General features: G+C 46.5%; 1 protein-coding gene across 12 annotated transcripts in view; it reads right to left on the bottom strand.

Moving 5' to 3' along the window:
• Positions 1–562: 562 nt before the first annotated feature.
• Positions 563–13,391, bottom strand: part of VPS13D (vacuolar protein sorting 13 homolog D) — a 120,697-nt gene continuing 107,868 nt past the window's right edge. For all 12 annotated transcript variants that reach the window (XM_083512740.1, XM_083512741.1, XM_083512745.1 and 9 more), the window contains 3 exons: positions 6,491–6,622; positions 2,523–2,763; positions 563–1,805 (listed from right to left, as the gene is read on the bottom strand). In XM_083512740.1, the coding sequence (XP_083368866.1) occupies positions 1,674–1,805; positions 2,523–2,763; positions 6,491–6,622 (505 nt within the window). In that variant the 3' untranslated portion in view covers positions 563–1,673. The remainder of the gene's footprint in view (positions 1,806–2,522; positions 2,764–6,490; positions 6,623–13,391) is intronic.

Here is a 13,391-nt window from a genome sequence, read left to right as displayed (position 1 = left end):
CTGCAGGGCCCTAGTCTCTTGTGACAAAGTGTTCCACCAGATCGGGGCCACGGCTGAAAAAGCCCTGGCTCTGATTGAAGCCAGCCTAACCTCCCTGTGGCCTGGGATCTCCAAGATGTTTTTATTTGAAGACTGTAAGGTCCTCCATGGGACATACCAAGAGAGGTGGTCCTGTAGGTACGAGGCTCCTAGGCCATATATGGCTTTAAAGGTTAAAACCAGCACCTTAAACCTGATCCTGTACTCCACCAGGAGCCAGTGCAGCTGGTATAGCACCGGGTGAATGTGATCCCGCAGCAAGGACCCCGTAAGGAGTCTCGCCGTGGTATTCTGCACCCGCTAGAGTTTCTGGGTCAGTCTCAAGGGCAGCCCCACATAGAATGATGACCCCCAGTCTATAGTTTCTTCCTAGATTTACACACAGAGGCCCGGAATTGAACCTTGGATTGTCTGCATGGAAAGTGTTTGCTCTTTTCACTGAGCGACAGCCCTTCCCAGAGCTCCGAGGCAGGGAGCCAACCTGGAATTCATGGTCACCATCCAAAGAATGTGGAGACAAGAGGAGAGAGCAGCAGTAGCATTTATTAATCCTCAGATTTAAGACTACAGGACTGCAGTATTAAAATTTATAAACTTCCATTCCTCCCCCCCCCCAAAGGCAGTTGATACTTTCCAGTCGTCTTATATACCTGGTGTTATTTCCTGGTCAGAGTCCATTTTCTGCTTAAGGCCAACAGAGGGGAACTTTTGTGTGTGTGGGTACGTGTGTGTGCAATAACATCACTTTCCTCTGCAAATGTCCCACTATAAAAGGAGGCATTATTGTTTAAACATCAACACTGCCTTATAAAGTGAACATCACAAAATGCAAGAAAAGTTACGCAGATGATTAAAAAAACAACACAAGTCTCCTGTTTCCCTTAAACTGGAGATTCTGGCTCCCTGCAGGGATCACTGCAGCACACACACACACACACACACACACACCAGAATTACTTTAAAGAGCAAACACCCTAGGTATCGTAATTTTTCTGGAGCCCCCTACCCTTTGCCCTTCCAAACAATGAACCCAAATAATTCTGGAGCCAGCAGCACACAAAAGCACTGAATGGTGGAAAGGAACATGCCCCACCCTCGTCGCCAGGCCCCATCCTGACTCTGCCATAACCCAGCTTAGTGCAGATCACTCACAGCACCTGTAACAAAAAAAAAAAATGAGCCTCAAAGTGCTCCAGGTGTCCTCATCACCACCTCCACAGGAAAAGCATTGTTTCAAAATGCTCAGAATCAGTGCAATAGAAAACTCAATATAACTTTTCCTTTAATTTCTTTACATGAGATAGACCATTATACACCCTCACAACACCCTGTGCACTTTCTTATTTACACCAAACACAGTTGTACATACATACATATATATATATTTATATATATATATATCTGTAGAGGTATATATACACACAGAGAGAGTAAGAAAATACAGGGCTTCCCCTAAAACTAAATGTATTTCAAATACGTCTTTGATCTCGTAGTTCTCCCCATGGCGAGACTCTCTTTTGTTTCCAGGGTCTTGGCTTCCTAGGCTCACAGAACACACTTTCTAACACCCAAACGCTGGTCCTGCTCTTTTTCACCAAGCGCGGAGGCGACTTCTCCACGAGGTTTTGTCAGGGTCAGGAGTCCAGCTCGAGTTGATCTGGGTGCTCGCCGGGTCTCAGCATAAGCTGCTGTTCATAGAAAAGGCTCTTTGCATAGTTGATTTCTTGAGACAGCTTCACCGCGTGGGCCTCGGATGTCACGTGGACCTGCACAAAACAAATTGCACTTCTCACGTCAACAGAGAATGGCAGCTATGCTTTGGAAGCAGCCTGCCCCTCCCCTCCCTGTGCTGGGTAAAAATGAGAAAAATGCACAGCCAGTGGTGACTAAGCTTAGGATTCCACCATGAAGAAGAAATCTTAAAATACTGCTGGTTGCACACCACCCATGTCTTCATTTGTGCTTAATGGTGGCTGGAGACAGCAGATGGCATTGGGGTGAACCCCTCTAACTGGAAAAGTGGTAGGCAGACCAGGCTGGTGAGATCAACTTGAAGTTTTTAACTAGAATCCTGAGATTAATTATTCCCCTCCAAGAGGCTTGTCTGGTGCCCAAGTTATGGTTCTTTCAGTGCCAGGTGAAAATTTCAATTCCCCACCCCGGCCTTTGAATTTCAGCCGTCTATCTGGCACTTTTAAATCTGGACACAGATTGCTCTCTCTCTTTGCTGTTTATATAGGTTGGTTTTTTTAATATTTATTTTATTCTAGCCTGTTGTTCTGCTGTTTGGGTCATGTTTTATGCTGGTTCTGAGTTCATGATGTTTGTACCAAGGCAACTTATTGACTGCATTGTTATTTGTGCGATTCACTGGTTTTTACGGACTGCTCACAGAGGGCTTGGGTGATTTTCAGGGCGCGTCTGTCTGTCTGTCTATAAGCACCACAGATGCAAGCGGCAAGTAAATGAACCAATATCCTTACCATGGGCTTCTGATGAGATGGGCCAGGTATCGACACCCCACTGCTTGAATTGACAGCTTTCTTTGTCAGCTGCACATAGACTTTCCCGTGGTCCTTTGAGATAAGGCAGTGGTAGAGATCGTCATACTTGACCTCCAGGAAGACGGCTTCTCGGTCCATCATGTCGCCATTCTTCAGGAAATAAACCGTTTTGGAGGAAATGATAACGCAATACCTGTCTATGTTCTCTGCTGCAATGAAGCTGCAAAAGAAAGAAAGAAAAATCAAATCAGGAAGTCAAGTGAGTGCCTCACTTGCTGGATGTTCATGTTTCAAACATCTGCTGTCAAATGAGTTTGCTGCTAGAAGAATTCCAGACAGCACACTGGCTACCGAGATGGATTTTAATCTCATGCAAAACCATCACAGGACAGAAGACGAGGCAGAGAGGCAAGATGTGGCTTGAGAATCATTATCTGCCTGAACTAGAATAAATTGTCCTTGGGTCCAGTCCCAACTTGTATGCAGCTTGTGTGTGGCACTTGGGAAATCATTTATAATTATTGACAATAATGCAACGTACATCCTGAGTCCAACGCTGAGTCAGCTGCTTAAACCAATGAATTATGTCCCCCTGTTGCACTTTTAGGTTCCTACATTGTTGAGGTTGGCTGGGGGGCTGCCTTTCCTATGGCCTTCTGTATCTGAAGTTTATTTTGACCAGGAGGGCTAGGATGTTTTATCTCCTCGTATATACACTGGGGCAGAGTCACGTGGAACCCAGAAAGATGTTCATCTTTTATGATTTCCCTTTGAGGCAGAAAACGACCACTTTCTGAATGCATTTTATTTCCAGGCTCTCTTTCCTTACACGCTTGGAAGCAAGTTTCCCGAATTTGAAAGGGCTCTTTTCCAAGGAGGTCTGTGCAGATGAACGCCATGATCAGAAGCCTGGCTGCACTCCTACGCACAGCTAACCTGTGGGTGAGCATTGCTGAAAACAATGGGATTTACTTCCAAGTAAACTATGCATTAGATCTGAGGGCACAGTCTCACTTGTGGCGACACATTCTGGGGCAGACTTTTGTTTTGCCTTTGCCCTTATTGGAGAAGGAAAAAAATTATTGTGTGGAGGAACCTGAAGGTAAAAACGTTCTCACCTATCCCCACATTCTAAACAACGCACTCTCTGCAGAGGTGGTATAACCACAGATTCAGCAAGACTCCCAGGAACTTGGGAAGAGCGTGATTGTGGCTTTAGAAAACTGCCTTCCCTGAAGGTGCTGTTCCTGAGCTACAGGATCCAGCTACATAGAGTCACCTGAACTCAGCAGGGGAATTCCCAGTTTTGTGGCCATGCCTGGACTGGTAAGATATAGGATGTGCTCCTAGGGCAAGCTGTTTGCGATTCAACTCTGAATACTGCCACTCCTTCTGGAGACTAGGTGTTTCAGGCATGCAAGAGAGAAAACTTCCTGTGGTTGCTTATCACTCTGAAACAAACAAGAGTCGAACATCCATTCACAGGTGGGGCTGCAAACAACTTCAGGCCTGACTTCTGCTACTCTGCCTGCAGTTCTATAGAGAGGTATAGAAGAGGGAGAGCCATGTACCTTGTCTACAGGGAAGCCTTATAATAAGGAAGCTTCGAAATCAGCCTGTGGGGTGGTTCACTCAAGGCCCTTTTAGAGACCAGCAGGTGGCCTGGGACAATATGCCTGGCATATGGTAACGTTTGAAGTCGGGGGGTGTTTAAAAAGCACTTTCCTCTGGCATTAGCTGTAACTAGCCAAGTGCAGAAAACAAAACAAAGAACACGGCCACCCCTTGGTCTCCATAAAAACAAGCAAACACCCAAACACCGCAAACTCCCCAGTTACAAGGAAATCTTTTGTCAGCTGTGCTAAAATGGGCAATTGGGTGCAACGTGGACCGGGAGTCCTGTAAGCCCAAGAGGAGCCTTGGCAATGTTGTTTGCTGCAATATCCGTAGCAAGAGCTCTGTTTTGTTCTAAGCCTGAGTCACACATCATTGTTCATTTTCGCTTGCTGACACATGCCTTTCCCCTCTCCAGGATCAACTGACAAACCTTCTGGTGACCCCTGAAGGCTGTTGTGCTGCTCCAAAACCCCACCCTCCCCAAAGCCCTACATTTTGGCAATTAAAAAAACGCAAAACAGCAACAACTGCAGCGGCGGCGGCAGCAGCAGCGACAACATAGCAATGCAAGCGACAACCTTCTAAATAAAATTAAAACCAAAACTAAAACAACAGATCTACAGAACGAAGTGGAAGCCGATAATGTCTCTGGAGAACTTATGGCTCTACACTCTTGCAGCACCCCTCCAAACCTCCCCCCTCCCCCCTTTTTTTTTACATAAGGAACTAATTTAATTACACAACCTTTTCCAGAAGTGAAACAGTAGGCCTAGCTGGGGGGGGGGGGGGATGGAAACATTTAGCAAGAACAGTAAAGCAAGGCATTAGAGCCCTCCATTTTATGGATTTAACTTTGAAGAAAATATGCAATCACTTGGGTATATATATATATATATATATATGCGCAATATATATATGTATATATATCACAAGTGAGGAGTGGATGGCCGTTGGGGGCAGGGGAGAGAAATACACACATCAGAGTTTGCACTGGGCTTCCCACAAATGGGTGTTGGCTTTGTTACTGAGACATCAGAGGGAAATGCTCTGGTGAATGAGCCATCTGTATGGCTCAGAAGGCTCTGGCTGACAGTCCTATTATCTTGTCTGGTGTGGGGACAAAATGAAAATTATGGCTGATAACAACAACAAAGCTTGGGAAAGGCCACAGCTCAGTGGCAGAGCACCTAACAGGCATGCAAAAAGGTGACAGGCCCAAACTCTGGCACCTATCTCTAGGTAGCTGTGGATGAGATCCATGCCTGAAACTCTGGGCAGTCATTGTCAGGCAGCGCAGACAACTATGAGCTAGTTGGACCGATTCAGCCATGGAACCTGCTTGGTGATCCCCAGTCACAGAAACATAGAAAGCTGCCATAGACCAATGGTTCATTTGGTTCAATATCTGCTACAGTTAAGAGTAGGTGACATGATGCCTTCCATATATTTCTGGAGTTCAGCTTTGAGCACAGGCCATGCTGGCTGCAGCTGATGGGAGTTGGGAGGGTTGTTTGTGAGATCCTTGAAAAAATGAACAGATATAAGAATAATCCGAGCAGCATTCCGCCTCCTACGGACTTATTCTCTACTGGTAGTGACAAAAAAGAGTGTGTTTCGCTACCTTCTGTCCACTACAGCCTTGCAATATGACCACAGAATGAGCAGGAACTTGGCTAACGGGAAAGGCTTTTCCAATTTTGTGCGTAACTTAATGGAACCATGTGCAATCACACTTCCAGGGATTTGTGGCTCACTCGTGTGTGTGTGTGTGTGTGCGCGCGCGTAGTTTCTTCTCTATGCTTTCATCCCACAGAAGACCACAATTTAAGGGCATAAATTGAGATGCATTAAAAAGGAGAGGACAGATGCTCCCATTTTTGCATGCTCAGTTGCAAAGCGATCCTCAGTCTCTTACATGCCCTTACTTCCTGTTTACTGCCTTTCAGCTCAAAACTTTTAAGAGCACGCTGCAATGAAAAAAGGCTTACATTTATACCCCACCTCTTAGTTTGTCTACAGCCAGTTTTTATAATGAATTGGATAAGGCATGTGCGGCGGTGGGGCAAGGAGTACAATAACAGAATCCTGTTTTGGTTTTTAAAAGTCTGTTTTCATCTCAGGAAACGAGGGGCAACAATAATGTGCTAGCAGGCAAAGCTGTTGCAACAAGGGGGTGATGCAACCCACATGGGAATTTCTTAACGCCGGTGGGAATCGCACGAGAGCAAATGAAAACTGCGTTGCAGCGAGCTGCCTCTTGGTCTGCAAACCACGAGAAGGCATTTAAAGAGAATGTGGGGAGCAAAGGGACAAACTGCTTTGGTGCTTACAACTCATCCTGAATGTTCTCCGTCAGCTTGCAGAGCACCTCTTGCCCTTCTGCCTGACTCTCCAGGTATCGAGGAAGGAGTCCTTGTGGGCCCCTGCAGCACCGCGGCTTCCTCACTCTTTCCGCTTGCGTCCTGTCAATCATAAACAAGACAGGCAATGTTATTCTTATTATTTCAATCATAATTTCATTTGCACTTCAGTCAAATTCAATTTGCTGAAAAACAGCAACCCATTAGTCACCACGAAAATGCCATAATACGTAACGGCACCGAGATACGTTTCAGCATAAGTGTCCCCCAGCATACTGAAAATTTGCCTAATCCACTGGGCTGCCAAGGCCAACGTAGAAACATTGCGTGTAGCGTGTTTTTTCCCCATCCCTCAGCAAACAACCCAATTTCTACCTACTATTCAGTAAGGAAACTCTCTGAAGAATTCCCTTAGGAACTCTATCCCAAGGGGAATTATATACAGTGGTACCTCAGGTTACAGACGCTTCAGGTTACATACGCTTCAGGCTACAGACTCAGCTAACCCAGAAATAGTACCTTGGGTTAAGAACTTTGCTTCAGGTTGAGAACAGAAATTGTGCTCCGGCAGCAGCAGGAGGCCCCATTAGCTAAAGTGGTGCTTCAGGTTAAGAACAGTTTCAGGTTTAGAACAGACCTCCAGAACGAATTAAGTTCTTAACCCGAGGTACCACTGTAGTACATAAACAAGCAGAATTTCCCACCTCCCCCTGGCGGTGATTAGAACAACAATTTACAGGTGACCTATTAGTCATTTTACATCAGTGATGGCCAAACTCGGCCATCCAACTGTTTTGGGACTACAATTCCCATCATCCCAGACCACTGGTCCTGTTGGCTAGGGATGATGGGAGTTGTAGTCCCAAAAAGAGCTGGAGGGCCGAGTTTGGCCATCACTGCTTTACACAGAAGTATCAATGCAGCTTACAAAATAAAACACACTGTATTTTGGGCATCACACAGCAGGGCAGAGTCTCAAACAAAGATGCGCTTTCTCAAGCCCACATTCCCAGCAGGTTGACACTCCTGTCTCAGTGATGTCTACGCTGGGTTGGTCATGACCACAGAATGGAAGATGGCAAGATCCCTCTAGGGCAGCAGTTCTCAACCTGTGGGTCCCCAGATATTGTTGGACTACAACTCCCCTCATCCCTGAGCTCTGGCCTTGCTAGCTAGGGGTGATGGGAGTTGTAGTTCAACAACATCTGGGGACCCACAGGTTGAGAAAGGCTGGTCTACAGGGAGCTGGCTTCAGGCACCAGGCCTGTTGGCAGACCAACTCTGTGTTACAAGGGAGCCTGCAAACATGACGTGATAGTTGGTGAGATCCATCTGGCCGTGTGGCGATCCTTTGCAGACAACCACAGTGCATCCATAGCAGTGACTGGCGGAGGAATGACCGCCAGGAGGAGCGCAGAGTGAAGAAATGCCATGGTGCATCTGCAGCAGCACAACCAGCTGCAACAAAATAATGTCTCTCTAGTATTGGTCTCTCCAGCCATAGCAGACACTGTAGCCTTCCAAGAGTTTGACCTCACCCTCAAAGGCGCACTCCTCCATTGTCTCCCGAGACAGACAGATACCCACAACAATACAATACAGACATGTTAAAGCCAATAAAAAGGTCATCAAAGCTCAAATGAATATCTGCTAGGCTCCTTGCAACAGCACCTGGTCTACCCTCCCAGCTGACCCGTCCCTTGCAAGTGGAGATCATGGATGCACATATACAATAGTCTTCTGTGTATGGTTTGCCTCCATACCCAGAGTAGACCCATTTAAATCAATGAACCTAAGATAGCCACATCTGTTAAGTTAAACTAATCTACATTTGAGTAGGAATAACATTGGAGCCAACCCTATGTAATTAACTTGCAAACTGAGGCAGCAATCTCTGTAGGTGCTCCGGACCGCAAACAGAGTCCTATAAAGAAGGTCATTCTTACTCCCATTTTGCAGATGGGCAGCCAAGGCAGGAATTTGACCAAGGCCTCCGTGAGGAACACAGGAAAGCAAATCAGGCAGGCAGAAGCTCCAGCTCTCAACCCTGCACAGAGCATGCAGCAGGACCATGCTGTCTTGAATCAACAGCACATTTCGGGCAAGTCAAAACATTTATTATTTGTTTTAGATGTTTGCATACCGCCCTTTATCCTATTAAGGATTTCAGACTGGTGTACTGCCAACTTTATCGCAGTTCAAGTACAACAATGAAACAGATAACATCCCTGAAGTGAGTTGAAATGAAATAGGTGAGTAAGAGTGTGAGTTTTCTGACTCTGCATCAAAGATTATAGTGAAGGTGCTGGAAGCGTCTCTTTATGCAGGGCATTCCATTAGTTGGGGCATCACTCCTAAGAAAACCCTTTCCTTCATTAAGTTGTGCAGCTCTCATAAAGAAGGCATAGGGAGAACTTCAGCAGAAGGTAATAAAGCCCAAGGAAAGCGAGGAAACCATGATACATCCTCCTTGTTTTAAGGACCAGAGGGCACAGAATGCTATCTTATACCTTGGGTTCATCCAACTCCACAATGTCTACATTAGGGTTTCCCAAACTTGGGTCTCTAGCTGTTTTTGGACTACAGTTCCCATCATGCCTGACCACTGATCCTGCTAGCTAGGGATGATGGGAGCTGTAGCCCCAAAACAACTGGGGACCCAAGTTTGGGAAACCCTGGGACTTTATTGGGCCTATCTGGAGGTGCAAGGGATTGCATTTAATAATTTCTGCAGGCATAAATGCTCCACCACCGAGCTACGGCCCCTTTCTTGAAGTGTCCAGGATTTGATGTCTCGAATTCAGTCTGAGCTTGTCCTGGAGGATGACATAGGGGGCAAAGCAACATTCCTCTGACCAACTTTATCTTCTTTAAAGAGCCCCACTTCACGTACCGAGAATCTCTGGCTCTGACACATTCCTCCACCTTCTCTCCACAATCCTAACCCAAGTGTCTTGTGCAAGGTATTCCAGATTTTATCATGAAGACAGGAGACTGTATCACATCATTATTCTCTGCTCTTGTTTAGAGACACTGCCTTGATGTCCGGAATGGAGAAAGAGGGTTCCTTGCTCGTAGATGCCATTTTGGGTGTTCCCCCCCCTCCCCGGTAGGGGCTGTGCTCAGTGTATTCTGCTTTCTTTTCACCCTTAACAGTGCCCAACAATCTGTCTGCTGTGGGGCAGGCAGATCCAGGCAGCCACTGGGGTGTCTTCACACCAAGTCTTGGACTTAACATTTGGATTTCATGCAGAAGTTTGCTTGTGGGTGCCTAGAGCTGCTTTATTTTTCTGCGCTACCTTCCGCCAGCATGGAGCAACCCAGGGGCTGCTCATACGTGACTCTACAACCACGCTCGTTGCACAATTCGTGCTCCCTAGTTCCCCCCACCCCCCCTACAGACTGAACTGCTGCTGCTGTTGTGCGTTTGATCTAGAAATAGATGAACAAATCATGCACTGTAACTGGAGGTGTTTTTCTTCTTCTTCTTCCCTGCTTAAGCCTCTTGGCAAAGTACAGAAGACTGACTGGCTTCTTGCAGATGTTTTCTCCAGAGGCTAGTTTCCTCCTCTCATACCTCGGCAGCCCCCATCCCCTTTAGCAACATGGGTCCTGGCTAAGGAGCACACAGGCCTTCTTTCATCAAACATGCATTCCCCACCCCCTTAAAAAAAAAAAAAAGGCTACATTTACGGGACAATAGTGCTATTTGCACGTCTTCTTCAAGAATGCCACTTTATTAAATAAAAAAATGTGGCACTAAGCTCAAAGGTAAGAGTTATGAACTCTATTACCACCACCGCTGCTCTTCTGTAGCTGTTCCCCCCTACTCTGTCTCTTGGCTTTTCTTTCTTTCTTGCGAGTCTCTTCCATCATATGCACATAGATGCATTAAGAAAGGGGCCAGACGCATTCTCCCCCAAAGCCAGTAAAATCCTGCGACTTGGGAAAACAGAATTCAGCAGCCTACATAAATTATCCAAATTAAAAACAAAAAGTGTTTTTTTGTTTTGCATCATTTGTACCGGGAGTCAAGGGGGGCAGGCGGCGGCTGAAGCACTGCCCCCTGGGAATCTAAGGCAAGGGGTTGCATCTGATACTCAAGAGTAGCCCCACTGAAGTTAATGTCCGTGACTAACTTGTGTCCGTTTAATTTCAATGGGTTTACTTGGCTGGTTACAACAGTCTTGCTTCAAACACGCCACATGACGCTCTAAACAGAGTGGACTATAATTATAATTATTTGTTGCTTGCTGTTCAATGGAGGAGGACACAGCTCTTACTAAAACCTTTCCTCCCAGCTTGGGAAGATCTATTTGCATTGGGCAAAAGACTCTCAGCTGTCCCACCTAAGCAATGACCAAAAGCACCTCCATCCAAAAGATACTATGATTCCTGCTTCCTTGCTACTCTTTCATTCTGTGATGCCCAACCTGGTAATGATGATGATGATGATGATGATAAAAATCTAATCATGATGGTAAGAAGGTCAACTGCCTTCTAAATTATGTCCTGCTGGTGCTAACATGAATTACATTAATTGGTGCAGGCCATCAGTGTTTTGGCAAACTGGTCTGTTTGGTCTGGACAGCAAGCAACATTCCACACTACTCGGTTTCCTTTTTTTTCTTTAATCCTACGATTCGTTCCACTGTCTCAAGTTACATTCTGTAAATAACAAGCCACACAGTGATGAAATCCAAAAAGCCGAAGATCCGAAAAAGCAGAATGAATGGCGGTTCTGCGCTCACATCTGTGTTACATTAAACTCAACTCTCAACACTCAACACATTTGCTGATTCGCTTTTAATAGGCACACAAAAGCCAACACAAAGCAGAAATGCCCTCGTGTCTACCCATCACAGCAGGGAAGAGCGTCGCTGAATGGAGGCATGGAGAGGCCGAGGACGGCGTCCCCAAAAGGCTGAGCAGCACGGGACAGAGCGCCACTGTTCAAGACCACGTTTGGCACCCGGGCGGCTATTGATCAGGCTATCTATCCATGGCCAGTACCCCTGATGGTTATGTTCCACCTCCACTGTCAAGAGGCAGTGTGCTTCTCGGTACCAGTTTGCTGGAAGCTGCAAGGGGAGTGGAGAGTGCTGCTATGCTCTGGTCCTGCTTGTGGGCTTCCCACTGGGGCACCTTGTCAGCCATTGTGAGAACTGATACTGGACTAGAAGGACGCAGCAGGCTGTCCTTAAAGGTAAAGGACCCCTGACCATTAGGGCCAGTTGTGGACGACTCTGGGGTTGCGGCGCTCATCTCGCTTTATTGGCCGAGGGAGCCGGCGTACAGCTTCCAAGTCATGTGGCCAGCATGACTAGGCCGCTTCTGACGAACCAGAGCAGCGCAAGGAAACGCCATTTACCTTCCTGCCGGAGTGGTATCTACTTGCACTTTGACGTGGTTTCGAACTGCTAGGTTGGCAGGAGCAGGGACAAGCAATGGGAGCTCACCCCGTTGCGAGGATTCAAACCGCCGACCTTCTGATTGGCAAGTTCTAGGCTCTGTGGTTTAACCCATAGTGCCACCCGCGTCCCTCTCCACCCAAATTCCTTTTCAGTCACTGGTTTCCAATGGCTGAGAAAACTCTGGCTGCTGATATGTTATTAGGCAAAGTTCGAGGTTCCTGTGTTCATTTAAGAAGCGGTCGATTCCTTATATCCCTGCCTGATCCTGGGTGTCTTCTGGGGAGTTGCTGTGAGTGGTCGCCCATGGCTCAGATGCACAGCTTGTATCCATCAGAACTTGTTCTTTGCAGCCTCTGTGGCTGCTGCTAGAAGAAGGATCTGCCATCCACCTATTCCCCCAAAGGCGAGTGAGCACAGTCCAACTTTTTTTATTTTAACCATCTACATGATCCAAAGCATATTGGGATAATATAGGAGTTTTAAACTTGGATAATGAAAACTTTGTGGATGAATTCTGTGGATAAATGTTGAAACGCTTATTCCCATTGTCACGCTCACCCAGTCTTAAGATGCAGTCCTATGCTTTCTCTGCTTCAACAGGAACTGGTGGGTATGTGCTTGTCCAGGAAGGAAGGAAGGAAGGAAGGAAGGAAGGGCATGGCAGCTGGAACCATCACAGATACTGGCTGTAATTTTTAAGAACTGTTTATGTCTGGAAAGAGGTTTATGTCTGAGGTTGCTTTCCCCTTCTCTCTCCCACTCCTTTTTCCTCGTGTGTCATGTCTTTTTAAAACTGTGAGCCTATGAGGCAGGGACTGGTTTTTGTAAGCGGCTGGATACATAACAGAATCTGTGAACAACTAAGATGGCCTTCCTTTTGGATTGTGGCTTTTCTCTGAAGCCTAGTAATGGACCACCAGAATACAGCTCCACAGAAGCTGGTGGAAAGGTACAGATGGCTATATGCAAGCAGGAAAGCAAAGCTCTTTAATAACCTTGATCACAGGTGCCTTTCCAGTGTGGCTCCAAAGGAAGGTGCCACACGCAGAAACAGGCAAACACTTTTAACCCTGCCTAGGGTGGGGGGCAAAGGGTGGCTGGCTGGGAAAATACCTCCATTTATGATATGCACAAAGAAAACCCGTTTTTCTGGCAGGAAGCCTGTAAGTCCTGTTTGTAACTAACAAGAGAAAACACTACTTTAGAAGAAAACAGGAACCTGCCCCGGAGCCAGAGGGGAGAAACACCACAATGCCTTTAGGTTAGACATCTGGTGCCCTCCAGGGGTTACTGGACTACGACTGCCATCATCCCTAAGAACTGGAATGAGAGCTGGAGTCTAGCAACATCCAGGAAGGCCACAGGTTCCCTAGTCCTGGGTTTTAGTGGTTGTTATTTATGATGCGTATGTCAATCTCAAAGCACTTTGTGGACCCACCTGGATAGAAAAACAAAGC

The sequence above is a fragment of the Podarcis liolepis genome (assembly GCF_965112155.1).
Source record: "Podarcis liolepis genome assembly, chromosome: 7".
Classification (NCBI taxonomy): Eukaryota; Metazoa; Chordata; class Lepidosauria; order Squamata; family Lacertidae; genus Podarcis; species Podarcis liolepis.
This window is presented reverse-complemented; position numbering and strand designations above follow the sequence as displayed.